We start from the raw sequence: 24,852 nt of genomic DNA, 5'->3' as shown, positions 1-24,852 counted from the left end.
CTTTTCCCATTCTCAAACACTTTCTTAGTATGGTAGAAAGACAATTCAATACTAAAGTTAAAATAATTAGATCTGATAATGCTTTAGAATTAGGTTCTAGTTCCATCATTTCAGACTTCTTCAAAATTCAAGGTATTTTACATCAAACTTCTTGTGTCGGAACTCTCCAATAAAATGGAATAGTAGAAAGAAAGCATAGACACTTATTGAAAACATGTAGGGCTCTTATGCATCAATCACAAGTCCCTACTTCTTTCTGGGGAGATTTTCTTCTTACTTCTACTATTTTAATAAACAGATTTCCCTCAAAAGTATTAAAATTCACCACTCCTTACGAAGTGCTTCACAAAACTAAACCATCCTATAATTTTTTGAGAACTTTTGGACGTTTATGTTATGTTTCAACTCTTTCCAATCATAGGAAAAAATTGGAACCTAGAGCTGTCAAAGGTATATTTTTGGGATACCCTACTGGAAAAAAGGGATATAAAGTAATGAGTCTTCTTACAAGAAAAAATATTTATTCAAGGGATGTAGTTTTTCATGAGAATATATTTTCCTATTCTTCTCCGTCTCCTTCTATTTCTATTTTCCCACAATATTCTGATTATTTTCACTATGCTAGCGATCCTATTACTGCGCCAATTTCTCCTACAAAACCTCCTACAAAGGGCATTGAACCACCAAATTCACCTCTTGTTCATACTTCATCTTCTAGTCTAACTATTTCGTCACCTGGGAATGCAACACCTAGTTCTCTTTTTCCTACAACTCCACCTCTTCCTAGTTCACACACCGATACTATTCCTACTTCTTTACTCCATCATTCAGCTCCTAAAGTCACTAGATCAGAACGGACTCAACAGAAGCCTGCTTATCTAAAAGATTTTATCTGTAATGCAGTACATTTTACTGCACTTACTAATACTTATTTTGCAGCTCCTATTCAAACTCCTATTTTTCCCTTCTCTGTCCTATCCATTACTAATCAACAAATGTTAAACTTAATTTATACTATTAAGGAACCTTCTAGTTATACAGAAGCTTCCATGCATCACGGTTGGCAGGAAGCTATGAAAAGTGAGTTTGAAGCACTACTTTCTAATCACATTGGGGAAGTTATGGAATTACCAGTAGGACATAGAGCTCTTCGTTGCAAATGGGTTTACAAAATCAAGCATAAGTCTGATGGATCCGTTGAGAGTCTTAAGGCTAGACTTGTTATAAGAGGAGATATTCAAAGAGAAGGAATCAATAACACTGACTTATTCCCCCGTTGTTAAGATGACTGCCATAAGATGTCTGTTTTCAGTAGCCGTTAAGATGATTGGGAGATTTATCAGTTAGACGTAAATAATGTGTTTCTACATGGAGAACTACAAGAGAAAGTTAACATGAAATTTCCCCCGGAATGCAACCTACTAATCCTAATCTCGTTTGTAGGCTTAGAAAATCTATTTATGGTTTAAAACAAGCCTCGAGGCAGTGGTATGCTAGGCTCACAGCTGCGCTTAACTTCAAAGGTTATAGTTCTTCTTTGAATGACTATTCTTTATTTTTCAAACATATAGAGAATCCTATTTTACTTGTTGCTGTTTATGTCGATGATATTTTATTAACCGACAATGATCCTGTTGAACTCAATGCTCTTAAGTCATTTCTCAATGATGAATTTATAATAAAGGACCTCGGAGAGGTGCATTATTTTTTAGGCATGGAGGTTATCAGGAAAAATCATAGACTTATTCTTAGTCAAAGGAAATTTACTTTGGAATTGCTGGATGAATTTGATTCTCAGAAATCAGCTCCTGTTTCTTATCCTTTGGATCCTTCATAAAAATTAAAGATGGACGAAGGTGAGTTATTAGCCGACCCAATAATTTATCGACGACTATTTGGTAAATTAAATTTTCTTACTCATACCTGATAGCAGAATCAAACCACAACACGGAAACAAGATACAAAACACAAGAACAAGAAGAGAACACAACACCCAAAGAGGAGACACAACCCATAGGACCTCCTTTTGGTAACAAACCAGCCACCAACTCCACAATAACAATGAGAAATCACACCAAGACAACAACTAGATGAGATGAACAAGAGAAGTAACAACAAAGATAACAAGAACCAATGATTTCACTAATAACAACAACAAACGATTACACGAAGTAAAGATAGGTAGTGAGACATCAACTCTTACAAGAACTAAGAACCTAAGTGTGTTTCAAATACTAAGACCCTTAATAGATGTAAAATGTAACACCTACACTCTTACAATGACACAAGAGGGCGTGGACCGCTCAAGCACTAAGGTTTAAAACCAAGTTTTGCAACACTAGTGATTCCACACTAGTATCACCCTCATTTAGATTTTGGTGGCTTTTCCAAGCCCTAAACTAAGATGTTAAACTCTCCATAAAGAGAAGAAAGGTGTTCCAAAATGTGTCTTACAATATCATTCAACAATTAAAGAAATAAAGACCTAATTCTAGTCTATTTATAGACTTATTACAACATAGAGTGAAAGGTCCAAAAATCCCTTAATGAAGGGAGCAAAAGAGGCACCCTTGGAGTGTATGTAGGGGCAACTTTATTGTGTCCAAAGCCCTATTCACACTTCAACTTGTACACTCCCTCGGCTTGATTCCTTGTATGCTCACGGCCCATCTTCATGATCGTGCCCATATCATTCTCTTCATCTTGAGAGGAATTTGACCTCAAATTCACAACATCTTCTCTTTTAATTAGGCATGTCACATGCATCACCATACGGCTAAACGTTTTCACCACCATCTTTATTTTTCACCTCGGCTTCCTCTCCATATTGAGATTTTCCCTCAATCTCATACGCCTCAATTCCCATATCTTTACTTGGTGGCGGGTTCCTTGTTGATCCCTACATCTTTCTCTTAATTCGTCCTCCATCATATAAGCATCATCAAAGACTCCATATTCTTCATGTCCTTCTCTATTATATACCTCTACATGGATATCTTGGCTTTGGGGAAGTGGATCTTCGGTTGAGAGGATTGATTTGGTGAAGTGGAGCTTCGATTGTGGAGCTTGGACGAGAGAGTTTGGTTTTGGAGCTTGGATGGAAGAGTTCGGTTTTAGTAGAGGCATTTGGTTTCCAAGTCCTTCTTGTTGGACTTGATCAATTTGCGAGGTAGGTGGCCTACTTAGGTCGCGGTTTTGAGGGTAATTGGAAACTTGGCTTATGACATTTTGGTGGTGGTCTTGGAGGATTGATTGTTGGATGTAAAGTTTCAGGAGTAGAAGCACGAGAGTTCCTTCGACTCTCCATACGATCCAACCTCTCACTCATAGTTGACATATCACCTTTCATTGATGCCATATTCGAGTTTAATCTATCAAAATCCGTATTCATTCTAGCCATTCCATGGGAAAGAGTTTTAATCCCGGCCAAGATAGCACTAAGAGCATTGTTATCCATTGTAGCCAAGAAGTTACCTACAAAACATAAACAAGTTAGTTGTACAAAAAAGGGTGATGTGGCAGTCCTTATAGTGACGTGGCAGCCTTGGGTTGGTAGTGAATCTTGAAAATTATTGTTTTTCCAACTTGGAATTTTGTCCAACTTTCAATTTGTGGAAGAGTAATTTCAGTTTTGGAGGGAAAGACACAAGTTTGGAGCCTTTTTCACATTCAAAATAGGTTGACTCTCTTTGAACCTTTTGGGCAAAACACCTTTTTGAAAGGTGGTTGGCTCTTTCCTCTTTTGGCTAGTCTTGAAAAGCCCCCTTACTCCTTTTTGGTAGCTAGTCCCTTTGAAAGGTATTTTGTCCCTTACTACTTTGGTACAGTTTTGGAACTTGTTTCAAGACAAACAAGAAAGACTACACTCTTTCACTTGGTCTTAAGATCAAACACTACTTATTGAAGGTTCTTCTTGTCACAAGACATGAAGATTGGCCAAGAACACCAAGAATCTTCAACAAGATTTGAAGACCAAGGTTCAAGTTGAACCTCCCAACAATAATAACACCTCTTTCAAACACAAATACACAACAACAAATCCAATCAACACCTCTAAATCTCGGATTCACAACAACAACTAACCAACAACACACCTCCAAATCTCGGATTCACAACTATAACAAACCAACACACAACCAACCCTTTGAATCCGCACAAACACAACACAAGAAGAAGTTCAACTTGGATCTTGACTCTATTAGTGTTACGGAAGAAGAAACCAACACTAAAGACACTCAAGACTCATGGAATACTCCTAGATCTAGACTCAAAACACAAGTCTTGGCCAAGACAACAAGAACACAACTTTCGGCCAAGAACAATTTTTACTTTTTTTTTTCAAGTGAGCTAGCCCAAGATTGATTTTGTTGGAACAAAATCAACCACAAGCTCAAATATCAAATGATAGCGGAATCAAATCACAGCATGGAAACACGATACAAAACACAAAAACAAGAAGAGAACACAATACCCAAAGAGGAGACACAACCCGTAAGACCTCCTTTTGGTAACAAACCAGCCATCAACTCAACAATAACAATGAGAAATCACACCAAGGAAGCTACTACACGAGATGAACAAAAGGAGTAACAACAAATATAACAAGAACCAATGGTTTCACTAATAATAACAACAAACAATTACAAGAAGTAAAGATAGGTAGTGAGACATCAACTCTTACAAGAACTAAGAACCTAAGTGTATTTCAAACACTAAGACCCTTAATAGATATAAAAAGCAACTCCTACACTCTTACAATGACACAAGAGGGCGTGAACCACTCAAGCACCAAGGTTTTGGTGGATTTTTCAAGCCCTAAACTAAGATGCTACACTCTCCATAGAGAGAAGAAAGGTGTTCCAAAATGTGTTACAATATCATTCAACAACTAAAGAAATAAAGACCTAATACTAGTCTATTTATAGACTTATTAATTACAACATAGAGTGAAATGTCCAAAATGCCCGTAATGAAGGGAGCAAAAGAGGAGCCCTTGGAGTGTATGTAGGGGCGGCTTTGTTGTGTCCAAAGGCCTCTTCATATTTCAACTTGTACACTCCCTCGGCTTGATTCCATGCATGCTCATGTACGCCCATCTTCATGACCGTGCCCGTATCAATACCTGGCTAGATTTATCTTTTGCTGTGTAACATTTGAGCCAGTATATGCAGCAGCCAAGACTTCCTTATTTTTTGGCAGTACTCAGAGTTATTCGGTACCTCAAATTAGCTCCTGGCCAAGGTTCATTTTTCTCAACTTTACCTTCGATTGAGCTCGTGGCTTTCTGCGATTTTGACTGGGGATCCTGTCCCGGTTCCACTTACTGCCTGTTCACATTAAATGGGACATCACCATCACGCTTTATCTCAATAGCACCATTTGGGAATAACTTAACCATAGTGAATGATCCAGTCTATCTTGATATCATCTTGCTAGGAAACAAACACAGTCTTGAATTGTATAACAAGGCCAAATTACCAGGTTTGAATTTTCTCTTCTCGATCTTTTTGACATGGTACAACTTTATTATTTCTTTGTATATGGCTGATCTCTCATAATACCGAAGTCGTAATTCATCCAGATCATTCACCTTGCTCAACCTCAAGTTGCTAAATCGCACCATTCAAAATTTTGAATAAATTTTCAGATTTGAAGGGATCCAATCTCAATATTAGTTGGTCCAACCAACTTGTCATGAGAACAAACGACATAAACAATTTTTGAAGAATCTTCTAGTTCTTCAATACATGCACATCTTCGAGATGCCATAATCGTTCATATCAATTTATGAACTTTTATTCTAGTAAACTCCAAGTTTACCATGACATGTACTTTTTCTTTAGTAAATTTTAGATTTACTATTACATGAATAAGTTTCAGATTTACTACTTTAGAAGTAGATTTCAAAATTATTCAACCTCTTTTGGAGGTGAGTTGTTATACAATCACAATCAAGTGCATGTTTGCATTAATAAGTTTCTCATACCCAGAATGGAATATAATCGTGCCTTAAGCCTATTAAATTATGATAGCTTATAACCTCTTTCAAGATTTTGCTACTTCAGAAGCAAATCGAGGCATACATATAATGTAGAGAATTTTTCTCTAGCATATCTTATAATCATATAAGTGTGTGAAAATATCATCACTTTTGATGATCATTATCATATTGTTCCTCCACGTGTATATTCGTGCATTCAATCACTTGCCTTCTTTCAGACATATTATGCACTGCTACCTCATACACCTCAAGAATGAAGTAAGTTGTTATATTTCAGACTTATCATATATTGCTACCACATTCACTTCATGGAATGAATCATATTCAATGGGTCGAATTTTAAACTTTTCATCAAACACCCATTGTTTTGCCTTAGCCATCACAATATCATCAATATGGTGTATTGAGATTCAAACTCAATATTTGATCCATATAAAAGTGTCTTAGGCATGAATCGATGGGACTTGAACCCAACATATTATCATCTTTTTTGATAATATTGTTCTTGAGGAATAAATTTAAAATATAAATGGTTCCAAACCAATTATTTTTCCTCAAATCTAACAATAATTATATCACTAATAGAAAAATACAAATAACACAAGAAATTACTAACCTTGACCTTTAGATTTATAATCTCACCTTATTTGGTAGAGCCAAACCAATTATTTTTCCTCAAATCCAACAATAATTATATCATTAATAGAAAAATACAAATAACATAAGGAATTACGAACCTTGACCTTTAGATTTATAATCTCACCTTATTTGGCAGAGTCTCGTGCGATAACGTGTTATAAAATAAGAAAGAATAAAGAAGAAGAGTAGAGAGAATAGAGAGAGTAATTCTTATTTCTTCTCTTGAGGGATAGAGATCATAAGATTGTAAATACAATGAACAAAACCCTCTATTTATAGGGGAAATTTACTCCTAGTCTGAGTAAAAGACGGATACTTCAAATCCTAATAAATATCAAATTAGATCTTGATAGACATTCACTATAATGTAAATACATTTATAACATTTCTTCTTTTGTTTTATTTTGTATTTAATTAGATATATATGAGTTATTCTCAACCAATAGGAAAATAGGTAGATGTATAGTTTGATTACAATTGGACTCTTTTTCAGCGGTATAAATACATGTACAGAATACAAAAGTAAATAGAAGAAATAGACGTAGAATTTCCTTCATTTCTCTTTACTTTTTCTTCAATAACACATACTGCTGATGTTTCTATGATATATTTTGTTTTCTTTGTTCGATAGTTATTCTTGTCAAAATTATTAAAGCATATGGTAACGATAAAAATTTATTTGCATCAAGAGCTCATACTAAGTGTTTATATTCAATTAATATGATTTGTTATGATTAAATAAGTAATTCAATATAATCAAAATATATGTTAATTGATTTTAGTTAAGTAAAACAACACTATGTTCAAACATTTGATATTCACATATTATTTGCAATTTTATTCTCGATTATTATTTGTCTTTGCTCATATTCTTATCGTTAACAAATCATTTTGTATTTGGGCTTACCATTAAAAGGTTCCAGTATAAAATCATGAGCAGACTACATATAATAATTTAAGAACAAAGATTCAGCTATTCTCTGTAGGTTTGCCAATGAATTAAAATTACTATAAATTAATTAATTTAAAAAAATATATAAAATGTCACATAAGTATCTTTTATAGCCTAATTTCTTTAGGTCCTACACACTACAAAGCCACTTGACATTATTACTATTTTGAAAATAAAAATGGGTGTGTTTTCTTGAATATGACATGTTGTTTGCTAACTAGGAAAGAAGACTTTTGTGATATTTGTTATACTTTTGAGGGAAAAAGCAATAGTAGAATGATATTATTTTTCTAAAATAAAAGTAAATTTTCTCTACAAGTCACGTGTAGTGTATAGTAATAAGGGGGATTTACTTTATTTGGGACCCTACAGACCCACTCTTTTTCCTATTCAAAGATCAGCCCTCTGGCTCTATGTTTTCACATCAAGAATTATTTACTTTATAGAGGGGGTAATCTAGTAGCAGTACCGGTCCCGATGGTGATCTCTTTTTTGGAGTCTAGGCCGGTACTTTTCCCATTCTGTGATCAAGGTTGTGATAAAAGTCTGTTTTGTAAAGCGATTAGTAGAAGGGACGACTTTGTCTCCCCGGAAGAAGAATAGCCCCGCTCTCTAGCCGACTGATCCCGTTGATCATATAACTGGGAGGGAACGTGTCACATTAGAGGTGAACGATCAGAGGTGTCCTCTAATCACCACGGCGGAAGCTCCACGTACGGTTTTGAAGTACCCGCCACCCTACAGATCTCAATGACGCAACATTCATTCATTTCTTTCTTCCCCGTCGACCACAACTGAATATAAGAATAGTCTTGCTAAGATGAATATCGCTTGAATGAGTTTAAGAGGTGAAAGAATATTTTCATTTTGGTAGTGCTCTTCTTCTTTTTCTAAAAATGAAGGAAGACTTGTCGCAATCACCACATTTGTGAAGCCTTTATGCACGCACATTTCAGCAACTAACTGAATAGCCATTATCTTTGAATACATATTAGTTTGAACAGGTAGCATGGCGCGGTGAAAGGTTTCCCGTTGGGGTTTCCGACCCTCCAGGTCTCCACCTACTTGTGGAATGGGGGGGGGGGGGGTTCCTTGATATTAAGGTGTCAAGGCGGTCGAAGAAGAGCCTACACGCCTACACTTCCATTTCAAAAAGGTTGGTATTAGCATTAGCACTCGCTTAGGTGTGGTCACTCTCAGAGGCCCGGGCGTACCTGTGTGGCTAGCCCAACTGTCAACGAGCGAAGGCGATCGCTCAAGAAAGGGGATTCAGTCCCGGCAAATGCGATGCAGTGAAAGTCGGGTATAGTTGCAATTCCGCTGGGACTTGAATCCATCTTCAACTTTTTGCTTAGTGGGGGCCTTTACAGAAGTTGCTCCCTCCGCCATGGATTCTTTAGTTTGGTATTTTGACAGTTGATTGAATTCTTTAGCTTCCTTCCTCGGATCGAAAACAGGTGAAGTCTTTTCGTGGCTTACAATACTTAACTCCATGTCATGAGCTCGCGCTGAGCGCTGATAGCTTGTAGTGAATAGCGGTTCTAATGTATATAAAAAGGATTTATTTTTTTTAGACTTCTTACTATTAGATAATATCTCACGTAGGTAAAGTGTTTACTGGTCTGCCGGGTGAGACCTCTTGTACTCCTTCTATATATAAAAAATCAATCTATATTTATTATTAATTCATTATTCTTTATTTGTTTATTATTGATTCGATCAACTCGTAAATCATAAATGTAATCGTAAAATTATTCCTTTAATTGGTCCAAACTTCAAAGACTTGCGCAAGACGGCAAATCATTCTCATTCAAGTATCACTTTCATTTTCTCTACATTGTGTGGTAAAACGTAATGATATATTTCCCAGAAAAAAATCGATCTGCATTTATTAATAAGAGTAATTTAATAAAATATACCTTGTATTTTTGTAAATAGGCCCGAAAAGAGTTAAAATGAGACAATAGAAGTATCTACTAAAAAGTTATGGACACTAGCTAAAGTATTACTTCCTCCATTTAGAAAAGAACGAATATTTATTTTAGTCTGTTTCAAAATAAAAAAAGATCCCTTTTTTTTTTTGATAATACTTTAATTTTAACTTTCAACGTGATGTGTTTACAACCACAAGATTAAAAAGCATTTTGATACATTTACCATAACTTTAATTTAAGACCACAAGATTCAAAAGCCTTATTTGTTTTCTTAAATCATGTGCCTAGTCAAATATGTCATTCTTTTTGAAATGGAGAGAGTAATTTTTAGCTAGTGGAGTATTAATTAACGCTATATATGTTGCTCGAACTAGGGTGTGGATATCTGATATGGGTGCAAATCTAGTAATCGATTCTTCACCATATAGATTTTAGGATTGACGGATGTGGATCCGCATTCTGGGATACAGTCAATAAATGTATATTATAACATAAAAAGTATATATCTTGATTAATTAAAGTAGCTCAACTAAAACTAATAAAATTTAGTTCTATGTATACATCTAATGTTTTATTCATAAGATATATCGTTTAATAGAAAAGCATTCGCCTACTTACTACAACTCTATATGTTTATGACTTAAACCCAAAATTAAACAAGTACCCTATCAATCTGTACTTAATAGTCATAGGTGTGCCCAAAGCACCTCAGGTAAGTTGACCAAGTTCGGTGTGGATCTACACCTATATCATATCGACACAAATATGTGATAAAAATTTTAAAAAGTCTAAACAACATATGTGTCAACACAGACAGTGGAACTCCAAATCCATTTTCCAGAATCTTTTTACATAAGCTAATAGACAATAATTGTTTCAAGAAAGGATTCAAACAAATTAATAAACCACCAATTTTGGATCAAGAACAGGATGATTCACCTCATAGCATTTTCTACGTTGTGGATAATTCGGATGCAGAGTGTTCTTTAAGACACAAAGAGTGGTGTTCATCAATAATGAAGCCTACTTGTTTGAATGCTTCTGATATCATTTCTCTTTCTCCTGCTTCGATCTCTCTAGCTTAAACGGTTAGGACGAACTCAAGATCTTTGATTAATTTCGTATCACAAGACTAGATTTATTGAAAGAAGTGTAAATTCGGCTCTGATACCAATTTAATACAAGGGGAGGATCATATTTATCCCACCACAATCTTTAACACTAACTTTTACTTTGTTTTAGAGATATCTTTATAAATTTTTATACATAAAAAGTAGACAACGTCAATTTGTATTGGAACATATCATTTGACTGTTCTCCCTAACTTGTGTGGGCCTCAAAGACGTGACCAATTTGCAGCAAAATTATTCCTCTAATCAGTCCAAACTCCAAAGACTTTTTCAAGACGATAATTCATTCTCATTCAAGTGGCGCTTTCATTTTCTTTGCAAGTATGTTGTGAAACGTAATGAGTATATTGCCTAAAAAAATCAGTTAAAATTTATTAATAAGGGTAATTTAATAGACAATACCTTATATTTATGGGATAACTATATGATTTAGCAAAAATAAACTCTTAATTATCCTATTTAACCTAAGTTTCAATTAATTACAATTTATAACACCATCTTGCCTATTAATTATCCATAATTAGAATTCATAGTCTCTCTCATGTATTTTCTCTCTTTTTCTATTTTCTATTACTCTTCATTTTCAGTTTTTTTTTTCTTCATTTTTTTTTGTTTGTTTTATTTTTCTTTTTTATTTTTTCACCTTTTTTCTTTTTCATCTTTTTGTTTTTCATTTTTTCTCCTTTTCATTTTTTCTCTTTTTTTTTTCTTTTTCTTTTTGTATTTTTTCTCCATTTTCTATTACTCTCTTTCTTTTTTGTATTTTTTCTCTCATTTTTTCTCCTTCGTTTTTTTGTTTTTTTCTTTTCATTTTTTCTCCTTCTTTTCATTTGTGCGAACTAGCAAACACAAATACAAGTGTGAACTATTAAATACAAATACAAATATGAACTATAACACACAAATATAAGTGCGAACTATAAAATACAAATATAAATGCGAACTATAAAAACATACAAATACAAGTGCGAACTATAAAATACAGATACAGATGCGAACTATAACATATAAATATAAGAGAGAACTATAAAATACAAATATAAATGTGAACTATGACATACAAATACAAGTGCGAATTATAAAATACAGATACAAATGCGAACTATAACATACAAATACAAGTGCGAACTATAACATACCAATACAAGTACGAACTATAAAATACAAATACAAATGCGAACTATAACATACATATACAAGCACGAACTATTAAATACAAATGCGAACTATAACATACACATACAAGTGCGAACTATAAAATACAAATATAAATGTGAACTATCATTTGTGTTTTTTAATTATTGAAAAAAAACGGTTGATTTTCTTTCTACGAATACTTATTTGTATTTATTGATATGAGTTGTGTTTATTGATACAAATAAATACAATTCAAATTTTTATAAAAATACAATATATACAGATACATATTGTATTTGTAAAATCATTTGGTTCATTTGTTTGTATTTGTATCAAATGATATTTGTTTATTTACAAATACAAATGATAATTTTGACATACAAATACAAAATGGTACATTTGTCTCAAATGATACATTATATATTTATATATTTTAGAATCAAGAAAATACAATTAATGCATTTTCTTATTTGTATACAAATACAAATGATAAATTGTACATATTCACGGTTAAATACAATATGCAATCAACTTACAAATACAAATACAAAATAATTCTTTAAAAATAAAAAGACATCGACGAAAATAGAATACAGATACAAATATAATCCAACTATAATCTAAATATACAAACACAATAAAACCATAATGCAAATATAATCCAATATAATATGCAGTCAATTATAAAATACAAATACAAAACTGTTCTTTAAAATACAAGTGTGAATTTTATGAAATATAAATGATGGTGCGAACTAACAAATACAAATATAAATGCGAACTATAAAATACAAATACAAATGCGAACTACAAAATACAAATACAAGCTCGAACTTTAAAATACAAATATAGTTGTATCAATGAATATAAAAATATAAATGACCGTGTGACTACAAATACGATAAACAATTGTAGTATTCACGTTACCATTCATGACTTGTGCTCGAGTAGTCATATTTTTCAAAAATATAAAAAATATAAAATAGAACAAAAAATAATGATAAAGAAAATAAGTACCAAAAAAAAAAAGAAAAAGAAAGAGAAACAAAAATTAGAGATAGAAGAGAGAAAAAAACAAAAAGAAAGAAACGAAAAAAATAAAAATAGGAAAAAATAGAAAAAAGGGGGAAAACACGAAAAACATACTATAAAAAAATGAAAAAGGAAAAAAAAATGGTAGTGTTTTGGCTGATACTAAATATGTAGTGTATTTATGTTTTTTATGAATACAAACTATTGAGTAAAAGTGAAAACAACAGCTGTGAATTGAATACAGTGGCTATAAATGGTAAATATGTAAAGTGTGGCTATAGATAGTGTGTTTTGTGTCAAACTTTTGCTATTTTTGAAAGTTTCCTTTTCTTAATGGACATAAAAATTACTAAAAGTGCAGTTAAAATAGGATGATGGAAGTATCTACTGAAAAGTCACATACACTAGCTAAATTCGCCCAATTGTGCTGAAGGTACTTATGTTTTTTCTTATAATGGGATATCAAAGTGTTCCTTTAGGAACAAAATGATGCTGTTGGAGAGGAAAACATCTGAAAAACAGGTGAGGCAGTGTACTCTGCTTCATGATCCATCTTTGACAACATAATTGGGGAGTATATGTCTTTGCAATTACTGCATATATTGTCTCTCACACCGTCATCTCAGGGGCGGACCTATGTGCAAATTTATAAGAAATGTATAAAATTGGTATAGGATGTAAAAAAACACACTTGAAACCAAGAGATGGCTAGGTGCTTAAGTTTCCAGTGGAACCTTAAAGATTTGGTGTCAATATGTGTCATATGTGTTCTAGCCTCCCGGGCACCCATGACTCCTTAATCCTAGGTCCGCCACTGCATCACCTGTATCAAGAGCCCTCTCATGACGGATATCTTCCAACATGATAGCTTTTACAGGCCGACTAAGACGTTACTCTAACATAAAGTGAAGGCGGACCTTGAGATAATCTAACTGACCATTGTTAAATATACAGGCTCAGCATGGCTATGAAAGGACTCGGTTTCAGGCGACCTTCAAGTCAGAACATTATATATATGCCATCTACAGAAATAAAATCGCGCCAGAGAGACAACAGTAGTAAACAAGAGTATTTCAAACTGTAATGTTATTTACCAACATTTATAAAGCAAAACTAGAACAATGTACCACGCAACTGCTAAAATAAAAATACATTCTTTACATCAATACAATTATTTAGTAAACATTTGCAACAAAACAAGTTATTTGGAACAAGAGTTGCGAAGAGCATGTTCAACATGCGAGAAGTTGAATCCTGATCTTCTGTAGTATCCCAACAACATCTTTCATGTTTGTCCGTCTTGCTGGAGATTCAACACAACAATCTAGTGCCACTTTCATGATTGACACTAAACAATCTAACTTCTTCCTTAAGTGATTATCCGTCGGTAGAACCAAGTTGGCATCTGCAACATCCATTACTGCATCAGGAAGTAAATAACTTACCCATTGCTTCAAGCTAAGATCTCCCTCAAACTCACTAGGCTTTCTCCTAGTAAATGTTTCCAGCAACATGATCCCATAACTGTACACATCACATTTAGTAGACACCAATCCATCTTGTCCATACTCTACAATCAAACAATTAATTTAAAGATGTAACATGATTTCTTGGTGGAAAAAAGGGAAAATAAATATTCAGAGCAAAATCAAGAGACGTACCTGGCGCAATATAACCCAATGTTGCCAAGGTTTTAGTGTATAATTCACTGTCATCTTCGCCAAGTAGTTTTGAAATGCCAAAGTCGCTTAGGTGAGCAACCATATTTTCATCCAGCAAGACATTACTAGGCTTTAGATCACAGTGAATCACAGGCACCGTGCACCCATGGTGAAGATATTCCAAAGCACATGCCACATCAATCATTATGAGGTCGATGAAGTAGTTGTACGAATACAAATGCTTCTCAAGACTTCCATTAGGCATATAATCGAGCACTAAAGCCTTAAAATAAAGATTGGAACAACTAGTAATGACATTTACGAGATTCCTATGATGAAGGCTGCGCAAAACTTCACATTCCATATCAAAACTCTTGAATGCCGCATCTAATTGCAAATTGAACACTTTAACTGCAATGGCAGTTCCACTTCTGAGAACGCCTTTGTAAACAGAGCCAAAACTTCCAGAACCAATCAAATTACACTCGCTAAGCGCATCAGTTGCTTCGAGCAATTCATAGTATGAAATTCTTTCTCTTGTTACGGTAGACAATGAATTAGCTTGTTGAGGAACTCTTTCCCCTCGTCTATGCCTTATCCACATAGACACAAAAGTTATAGGAACAAATAAAACTGCAAGTCCTAGTGAAAGAAATAGAACTAGCAATTTTTTCCTAATTGATCTATTCTTTGATGAAGTCAGGCATGGAGGAACACTAAATCTTGAAGAACCACACAATGCTTCATTGTAGATAAAAAACTGACTCGAGAGGTTCTTAAAAGGACCCCTTGAGGGTATTTCACCGTACAATTTGTTGGAAGAAACATTGAAATACTTCAGGTTTTGAAGTTTCTCCAAAGACTTGGGAATGGTTCCTGATATATTATTATGAGAAAGGTCTAGGAATTCCAAACCTACCATGTTGCTCACTGAGTCAGGTATTAATCCTTGCAACTTGTTGTGTCTCAAACAGAGGTGCACCAAATTTTGCAATCCTCCAATTTCTCTAGGAATGTCATTTGAAAATTGATTCATTGATAGATCTATCCGTGGCGCAGCTTTTAGATTTCCAATTTCGGGAGGTAAAGAACCAATCATGTTGTTTGATGATAAGTCAAGAACACCTAGATCTTTAAGGTTCCCTAAGCTTGCTGGTAAATTGGAACTCAATTTATTGGAACCCAAATGTATCTCTCTAAGGGAAGTAACGTTCCCTAAACAATTCGGAAGAGATCCTGAAAGTTGATTTTGACCCAAGTAAATAGCACCCAGTCGCTGAAATTTACAAAGATTATCTCCAATAAATCCTGTAAATTTGTTGTTACTCAAGTTGAAACGCTGAAGGTTTGTCAAGTTGCCAAATGATGTGGGAATCAATCCAGCCAAGTTATTTCCAGAAAGATCAAGGTCTACTAAGCTGCTTAAGTACCCAACTTCATTTGGAATTTGCCCTTCTATTTTGCAACCGTCTGTGTAAAAATCTACAAGAGATGTGGAGAAGTTCCCCAGGGAGGCTGGAAGCATGCCCTTTAGGGGGTTCGAAGATATATCAAGAGATGTTAAATTTCTGCAATTGGTTAAGGAAGTAAAGAAGCTTAACGAGGAGTCACTGGTTAAATTGTTTCTGCTCAATTTTAGGACCTGTAGATGAGTCAAATATCCAAGAGAATTGGGAATCAAGCCACTGAGTTTGTTGTCTGAAAGCTCTAGATTAGTAAGTTTTGAACAGTTGGAGATGTAATTAGGAATAGTCCCAACAAGATTAGTTAAGGTATGCAGATAAAGTTGTTCAATGTTTGGTAAGATAGAACCTATGTTTGGTGGTAGGCTTCCAGATAGATTGTTGGTTGAAAGTGAAATTATTCTCAAACCTGATATGTTGAAGATTTCCATATCAAGTGTACCACTAAATCTATTATAACTAAGAGTAAGTTCCTCCAACTCAGTGAGATTGTTTATCTCTTTGGGTATTTCACCTGCAAATACTTATCGAAAGAAGGATTAACTAGTCAGTTCAATCTAATATAAGTTGTATTCTTTGCAATCACTTTGAATACGTACGTACCAGTAAGCCTATTTTCGCTAAGATATAAAAGTTGCATCTTGGTTAAGTTGCCAATCTCCCGTGGTACGAATCCACTAAGATTGTTTCTCCAAAGTGACAAAATTTGCAGCGATGAGATATTGAACATGGAGATTGGGACAGAGCCGTTAAGCTGGTTGCTCTCCACCCATAACTCCGCCAAATTAACAAGATTTCCAATTTCTTTTGGAATTATCCCTGCAGTTAATATGTAATCAAAAAAAATTCTGAAGTAATTTGATAGAATAGTACTAGCATTCATAAGATCAAACATACCAGTTAAATGGTTAAATCCGAGAGCCAAGAACTGCAGATTAGTTAATCTTCCAATTTCACTATGTATTGGTCCATCAAAATCATTATATGATAAAGACAACATTTGAAGTTGTGAACAATTTGATAAGCTTGTAGGTATATGACCATGAATCTTGTTTTTGGATAGATAAAGACCTTTAAGTCTTGGAAGACGATTGCATAAACCATTGGGAAGATCTCCAGATAAGTAATTGTTTGTAAATGCAATGAATTCGATTCTACAAATATTGAAAATGGAGAATGGTATAGAACCCTCAAGGTGATTATCTTGTATGGACAACCAGTTCATGTCGTGAAGATTGCCGATCCCTTCTGGAATGTTCCCTTCAAGTGAATTGCCAGATATTTCTAAAGTCTCCAACCTCGAGGCATTAAAGATAGATGGAGGAATAAACCCTATGAGCTTGTTACCCATCAAGTTTAGTTCTCTAAGGTTTATAAGACTTCCAATCACTTTTGGTATTTGGCCCTCTATGAAATTGAAATTCAGATTCAAAGTCTCGAGTGTGGAAATATTAGAAAATGATGCAGGAATGGAACCAGTGAAACTATTATTTCCAAGACTTAGAAATTGAAGTTGGTGTAAAAACCCAAGCCAATAAGGAACATCCCCTCTGAAGCTGTTGAAACTTAAATCAAGAAACTTAAGCCGATGCAAGCGTGCCATTTCTTGAGGTAAATTTCCCTTGAAATTGTTGTTTCCCAAGTCAAGAGAAACAAGAAATGTCAGGTTTCCAAATTCCCGAGGAATTATGCCTGTAAGAGCCATGTTTGAAAGATTTAAAGATTTCACTCTCTGATGACGAGAGCTACAAGTGATTCCGACCCAATGACAAACAAAAGTAGCTGGGGACCAACTTTCATCCAATAAGTGAAAGGGGTCTGAAATGATTTGGGATTTCAAAGAAAAAAGAGTCAATTGATCGGTGGAAATGTTGGTTTTTGTCGCGGCCGAACTAGCCATAACATAGTGAAGTAGCACGAATGTTAAGAGTAAAAAGGCGAATGCTTTGTCCATGCTTGCATAAATTAGAAGGAACTTGTTATGGCCAATAACATTGTTGTTTTGAAACTTTAAATAGGAAAGGGATGTCCATTGAATTTTTCAGTTATGTAGAGCATGTGATGAGGTGAGTTAGTTAATAGCCACAACTTTAGCAAAAGTTATTTGTGCACAGCTCCATTAAAATTCTCGGCCATGACAAGCAAAACAATGATTTCCATTATTAGTGGAGGATGCATCACAGAAATATCGTGTTCATTTGAATCCAGTATTTTTGATGCAAAGATAAATTTATCTATAAAACTTTATTAAATTGCACCAAAGAATAAGTTTAAACTCATAGTTTTACAATTACAATAGGTTCAGTACTAAAACCTTCAAAGATTAAACCCATAAAATTCTAATCCGAAATCCGCCGATGTCATTAAATGTTAGATGACATATAGTTAGCGTGTGTCTTGGAAAAAAACTTTTAAGTGGTAGACCAAGAAAGAAGTATAGTTAGTGTTTGACTTGGAAAGGAGTGGTCCAATATTTTTATAATCAAGTGTAAAGATGCTCAATATGTAAGTGTACAATTTCTGGAGTGGTTACTTCAAAATGGCTGAACGTTTTTGTTGGTTTATGGGTTATGGGTCGCTGGACCGACCTGACTTGACCCGATTTTTGTTTTTAGATTATCTGGAAAAAAGTTGAAAAGAAAGAGATAATGTTGCATTTTTGAAACTTGGGAGAACAGTTACAAACATAAACTGTTTCCCTTCCCCAATATATTTGAAGTTCATTCTTCCTCTGTATATGAAAAAAGTGACGAAAGAAATACAAAAACCAAAGAAAAGCAGTGAACCTTTCAAAGACATTTAGTTTGTGAAATCACACTTTGATTCCAAGAGATTTAAAGTAGACTTGGGGCAGATTCTTTCGGTGGCAAAATCATCTTCTTCCGCTACAACATATCAAGGTAAACACCGATTTTACTTTGTATTTTTCTATCAATGGCACTAGAGCTAGGTTTATTGCCCTAATTTTGCATGTAATTTCTCGATTTTAAGTGTAGAAATAGAAAATCAAATTAGCACACACTGTTGGTAAGACGCATCGCTGAGCCGGTCAGCTCGCCACCGCTTGTCCGGTCAAATGCACCGCTGATCCAGTCAGATGCATCTAAGTTGTTTATTTTAGAATCGGCCTATTAAAAAAAGATTTGATTGATAAAATCAATTTTTTTAATCCATGGGGACAAACACGGAGAAACTTACCCCAACATGGAGCAACTTCTAATCCAAAAGCGGTTCAGTTTCAACAGAACCAGTTGTGTGCAAATTTTCCTTTTGGAGAAAATGACAGAATAGAGAAATATATTGTACTGCCTTGTGCTTTGCCCTAAAATAATTTTTTTCAATTGTTGTATTGTACTAATGTTAGTGTATAGTGTAGTACAGGAACTACTAACTGTAGTACATATATATAAAAAAAGGGGTATAAAGTGATGCACAATTCTCTTTCTTCTTTTAAATAATATTAAAAAAATAAAATTGCTTGCTTTGATAAAAGATCTTTGGGAATCGTTTAGTGTAAAAAATTATGCCTTTTAATTTTATTTATTAAATGAGTGTATAAAATAGACTTGATATAATCCTTGTCTAAATAGTTCCTAAATTTTTCATAAACAGACTGTCTTCTGCAATAAATTGTGATATAAGTTGTCGTATTGAATGACATAACCATTTTTGTTGTTTCTTGGTTCTTATTTTAGACATGGCTGAACGAAGACAAACTCGAATCACTCCAAGTGGAAGTTCAGGATGTCGAGCAAAGAAACAAAGTGGAAGAGTACGTCATCGAAGGACATATTTTCGAGGTCGTGAGATCATACGAAACGGTGTTTCTAGAGTGACATAAAATCTGTTATGAAATGAAAGGACTCTGCGAAAGAAAAGAGAGAAGAAACTGAAAGAATTCAAGTCTTTTAAGATGACCCCAAACATTACTGTCGCTAGTTTTATACATTTGTTTGAATTGAAACGTGTAGAATAGAAAAATTATGTAGAAATCTCAGATTGGGAAGCATTAGCTATTTTTAAGATGACCCCAAACATTACTGTCGCTAGTTTTATACATTTGTTTGAATTGAAACGTGTAGAATAGAAAAATTATGTAGAAATCTCAGATTGGGAAGCATTAGCTATTTTAGTAAATTCTCTCCATGATCCTTGGGGTGAGAGATTAATTAATGTTTACCACGAGATTTGGCCTAGCAAGCCTTTTTGAGTGTATATAAGTCATCTCAAATATTTGTGGGATGACATTTATCTTTAGATTGACTTGTAACTTGAAGTTCTTTATTAACTTTATATTATAAATATATTAAGTTGTTCCTCTTCGTCTATATGAATTTCATTCATTTATTTGAGTTTAAAGCGACTTAATTGAAAGCTATCATCCTAATGCACATTAAGAAATTAATTTCTAATTCTGATCAAGTGTTTAGTTAGTACATGATGATTGGATTCTTAAGTGTCCTTTCGATTTTACACTAAGCATGAAACCTTTATGTGAAATGATTTTCTTAAATGTATAATTTGCATGCATAATTGATAAAATACTTATGTGATTGTCTATTAATTATAGACATGGCATCAAAAAGCATAATTGTTGACTTGAACAAAGGAGAAAAACTAAACGGAGACAACTACAATATTTGGAGTCGTAAAATATGGTATGTACTGGAAGAACAAAATGCTCTTGAAGATGTTAACCGTGTCCTATATTTACCAGAAGAGGGAAATACTGCACAACACAGAAGAGACCTTGAAGCTTATAAGTCTTGAAAAAAGGCTGATTCCATTACACGTGGAATTATTGTAAGTTCTGTGGCTGATGACCTCATACATGAGTTTGAGGAATTTCCTACTGCTAATGCCATCTAGGTACACTTGAGAGGAACATATGGGGGTGTTTCTATCACCTGCTCCAGACAGCTGACTATCAAGTTTGACACTTACAAGAAGTGTCATTATCAGAACATCAAACAACACCTTATGGTGATGTCGAATATAATAACTCAACTCAAGAATGATGGTCACATTCTCTCGGATGAGCAGCAGGTTTAGGCAGTGATCCGATCACTTTCCAACAGTTGGGAACACTTAAAGGTCAACTTAACCCACAATGATAGCATCAAAACTTTTTCTGATGTTGCCCATCATGTTTAACTTGAAAATGAGCGGATTGGTGCTGCTAAAGCTGCTTCTAATGCCATTATGGCAGAATCAAGTGGTAAGAACTCTTCAGGATTCAAGCGTAAGAAGAAGTGGAAAAAGAACTAGAGAAGTAAGGAGACTGAAGAAGAACCCTCCGAGAAAAAGAACAAGCCAAATTCCAAGAAGCAAAAAAGATTTTTCAAGAAGAAAGACAAGAGCAAGATGAAGTGCTACAATTGCCAAGTTCTACAATTGCCAAGTTCTAGGGCATTTTTCTCGTGAATGTCCTGAGCAGAAAAATATTGCATTTCTAAACTCAACTCTAAGTGCTACATATGTTTCTAGCACTGCTTTATTAACTGAATCTTATCATATGTGGATTGTAGACTCAAGGCCCACCAACCATGCGAGTCGAGATCGAGAAGCGTTTGTGGAGTTTTGTCGAGTTTCATCTGGATCAAGGTGGATCTATGTAGGAAATAATGCAAGACTTGAAGTCAAAATGATTGGCACTTGGAAAGTAGATATGCTTGGAGGCCGGTCTTTAATTTTGCATGTCATTCTATATGCTCCAGAAATTTGACAAAACTTAATGTCTGTATCTGTTCTTTTAGATGTTGGTTTTCATTTATTTTTTAGTTGTAATTGTGTAAGAATTACTCTAGATAATATTTTTTATGGTTTTGGACATCGTTATGATCGCTTTATTATTTTAGATTGTATCCTTCAACTTATGACTATTATGTTGACTGTTGTGTAATGTCATGTTATTCTAGTAATAATGATGTTGATATACTTACATGGAATGCTAGATTGGATCACATAGGGAAAATTGAATGAATAGATTGGCAAAGGAAGGACATCTAGGTTCTTTCTTCAAAATTAAAATTCCAACTTGTGAAAATTTTCTTGCCGGAAAGATTACACGTAAACCATTTGGGAAGGCTAAAGGAGCTGAATTTCCATTGCAGTTAATATATTCTGATATCTGTGGTCCAATGAATGCGAGGGAAAGGACTGATGCTTCATATTTCATTACATTTATTGACAATTTCACATGCTTTGGTTATGTCTATTTGATATATCATAAATCCGAAGCACTTGAATACTTCAAAAGATATATGAATAAAGTTGATAATCAACTAGACAAAAGTATAAAGGCATTAAGAACTGATAAAGGTCTTGAATATTTGTCAAAACAGTTTGAAGAACTGTGTATTGAAAAAGGTATTGTCAGACAATTAACTATTCCTTATACACCTCAACAAAATGGTGTATCCGAAAGAAGGAACAGAACATTGTTGGATATGTCAAGGTCTATGATGGCGCAAGCAAATTTACCAATCTCTTTCTGGGGAGATGCATTATTAACTGCGGCTTACATATTGAACAAAGTGCCTTTTAAATCAGTATCTTCTACTCCTTATGAACTATGGACTGATAATAAACCAAACTTTAATGATCTACGACCTTGGGATTGTGCTGCATATATTAAAGATCATTTTGGTAAGTTTTGAAAACTAAGTCCAAAAAAAAATGTATCGTTATAAGATACTCAGAACAATCCAAAGGATATGTGTTCATTGGTGAATTAAAAGATGGAAGTACTACTGAAATTGAATCACAAGATGTCACATTCCTGGAAAATGATTTTTCAAAAAGGGATGAAATAAAGAAAAATGAGCCTCTTTACGAAATGTTGAATTCAGATGATCAAATAATGTTGCCGGACATGCTTGATAATTTAATAGAACAAGAAATAATTCTTGGTCCCAGTGGGAGTTGTGAATCCCAAAATCCTATTGAGGAATCTAAACTTCAATTACGTAAGAGTACCAAAAAAAGTGTGCCTAAACGTTTTTATGAGATTGAGGATTATGTCTTCCTGTTATCTGCCATAGAATTAGATGAACCTAATTTTGTGACTGAGGCTTTATCGAGTACTGAAAAAGATGAATGGATAAAAGCGATGAAATAAGAATTAAAGTCCATGAAACTCAATAAAGTCTGGGATCTAGTTGACCTTCCTTTTGGCCGTAAAGCTATTGCGAACAAATGGATTCTCAAAGTTAAACACAAATCATATGGGTAAATAGAAAGGCATAAAGCACGATTGGTGGCAAAAGATTTTACTCAAGAAGCTGGAATAGATTATGAGGAAACTTTTTCACCAGTTGTGAAGTTTACCTCAATTCGCTTTCTTTTGGCTATAGTTGAATGTTTAGATTTAGAATTACACCAAATGTACGTGAAGACCGCTTTTCTCAATGGAGAACTAAATGAGAAAATCTACATGGAATAACCTGTAGGTCTTGTTTTTAAAGGCCAAGAAAAAAAGGTATCAATCCAATCCCGGAAGAGATTTTATATTGTGACAGTCTGGTTAGAAGGTATCAATCCAATCCCGGAAGAGATTAATGAAAAATAGTAAAGAGAATTTTTTGACACCTGAAGGGAACTGCTGATTATTCACTATGCTATAGTGGATTCGATTTATCCATAATAGGTTATATAGATGTTGATTGGGCTGGTGACCGATGCAATAGAAAATCAACCTCCGATTATGCCTTCTTACTAAATGGTGGTGCAATCTCATGGAAAAGTAAAAAACAAACTTGCACAACCTTGTCAACTATGGAGTCTGAATTTGTGGCTTGTGCATCTGTAGTACAAGAAGCTATTTGGTTGAAGAATTTCTTTGAGCATTTGAATATCGTAAAGAATTCTAAGGGTCCCATGATTTTATATTGTGAAAGTCAAGTGGCTATCAAATTTACGAAGGATCCTAAATATCATAGCAAGATCAAGCACATTGATATTAAGTATAACTTTGTAAGAGACATAGTACCAAATGGAGAAACAAATTTACAATACGTTTCTACATGAGAAATGATAGCTGATCCCTTTGCTGATATCTAGAGACTTATTTGAGAAACATGTTATGGCCCTAGGATTATGTAGGATATGATTATGTTTATGTATTATAGATGACTTGATTGTAATTATTATCAATATAAGAATCTTGAATTTATGTTCAATCTCATATGCATGTGAAAATGTATTTTATTAATATAGTGTGTCGAACAAGTCAAGAGATTGGCTCTCTCACACGAGCAATTGCCTCTTACGTAGAGGAACGTGAAGAGAAAAGTTCCACCATAAGATAATGACTTATTTTTGTAAAGCCAGATGTGAGTTTCTCTAAGAATATGCATTTGAGGATTATTAAAGAAAGAAACTTAGATTAGACATTTAGAGATTCTAGACCTAGATTTGTACGATGTTGAATGATTAAAAGATTTAAATACACACACCAATTTAAGGTGAGAACATCGTAGCACATGTGCTTAGAGACTAATGAGTCAATGAAAGAATAAATCCCTGCTTCTTTTGTGTGAGACCCTCAAAGTTATTTTAAATTTTCATTGCAATACCCTTAGACCTTTAGGTATTTCTTGAAGTTTTGATTAATGTTGCTACTTTGACATGTTACTAATAGCCATGAGAGATTCGACAATGCAGTGCATGTCTAGGAAAGCAGTTGATTGGAATAAATAGATTTGAGTAGAAAGGAAATATAATTAAAATAAATAATTTAACTTGTCTACACAAGCCGATGATTACACTAACCATGTAGGTATCAAGAATAATTGTGTATATGAAGTTAATCATGAACTCGAGTTCACCTCTTTAAGAGGATGAGGAATCGGATAAGTAACTACTGAAGTAGTGAATAATGCCTGGGGTATTGTGAGTATTAA

The 24,852-nt window shown here is 34.1% G+C and overlaps 1 protein-coding gene and 1 long non-coding RNA gene across 3 annotated transcripts; one reads left to right on the top strand and one right to left on the bottom strand.

Annotated features, from left to right (window-relative positions):
- Positions 1 to 13,883: 13,883 nt before the first annotated feature.
- Positions 13,884 to 18,465, bottom strand: LOC107851705 (probable LRR receptor-like serine/threonine-protein kinase At3g47570). 2 transcript variants are annotated; one of them, XM_016696790.2, is made up of 4 exons: positions 16,847 to 18,465; positions 16,553 to 16,768; positions 14,487 to 16,472; positions 13,884 to 14,395 (listed from the first exon to the last, which is right to left on the bottom strand). In XM_016696790.2, exons 1-4 carry the CDS (start codon positions 17,901 to 17,903, stop codon positions 14,058 to 14,060), a joined length of 3,597 nt encoding a protein of 1,198 aa, XP_016552276.2. In that variant the 5' UTR covers positions 17,904 to 18,465; the 3' UTR covers positions 13,884 to 14,057. The 2 variants fall into 2 exon arrangements, with proteins under 2 accessions (XP_016552276.2, XP_016552277.2); XM_016696791.2 differs by having other exon boundaries at positions 14,487 to 16,463.
- Positions 18,466 to 18,485: 20 nt separating this feature from the next.
- Positions 18,486 to 19,822, top strand: LOC124889321. Its single transcript, XR_007048214.1, has 2 exons — positions 18,486 to 18,849; positions 19,645 to 19,822. It is a non-coding gene; the product is annotated as an uncharacterized LOC124889321 (long non-coding RNA).
- Positions 19,823 to 24,852: the final 5,030 nt, after the last annotated feature.

This window comes from Capsicum annuum, chromosome 12 (assembly GCF_002878395.1).
Source record: "Capsicum annuum cultivar UCD-10X-F1 chromosome 12, UCD10Xv1.1, whole genome shotgun sequence".
Classification (NCBI taxonomy): domain Eukaryota; kingdom Viridiplantae; phylum Streptophyta; class Magnoliopsida; order Solanales; family Solanaceae; genus Capsicum; species Capsicum annuum.
Note: the sequence above shows the minus strand (reverse complement) of the source record. Positions and strands in the feature narration are given on the sequence as shown.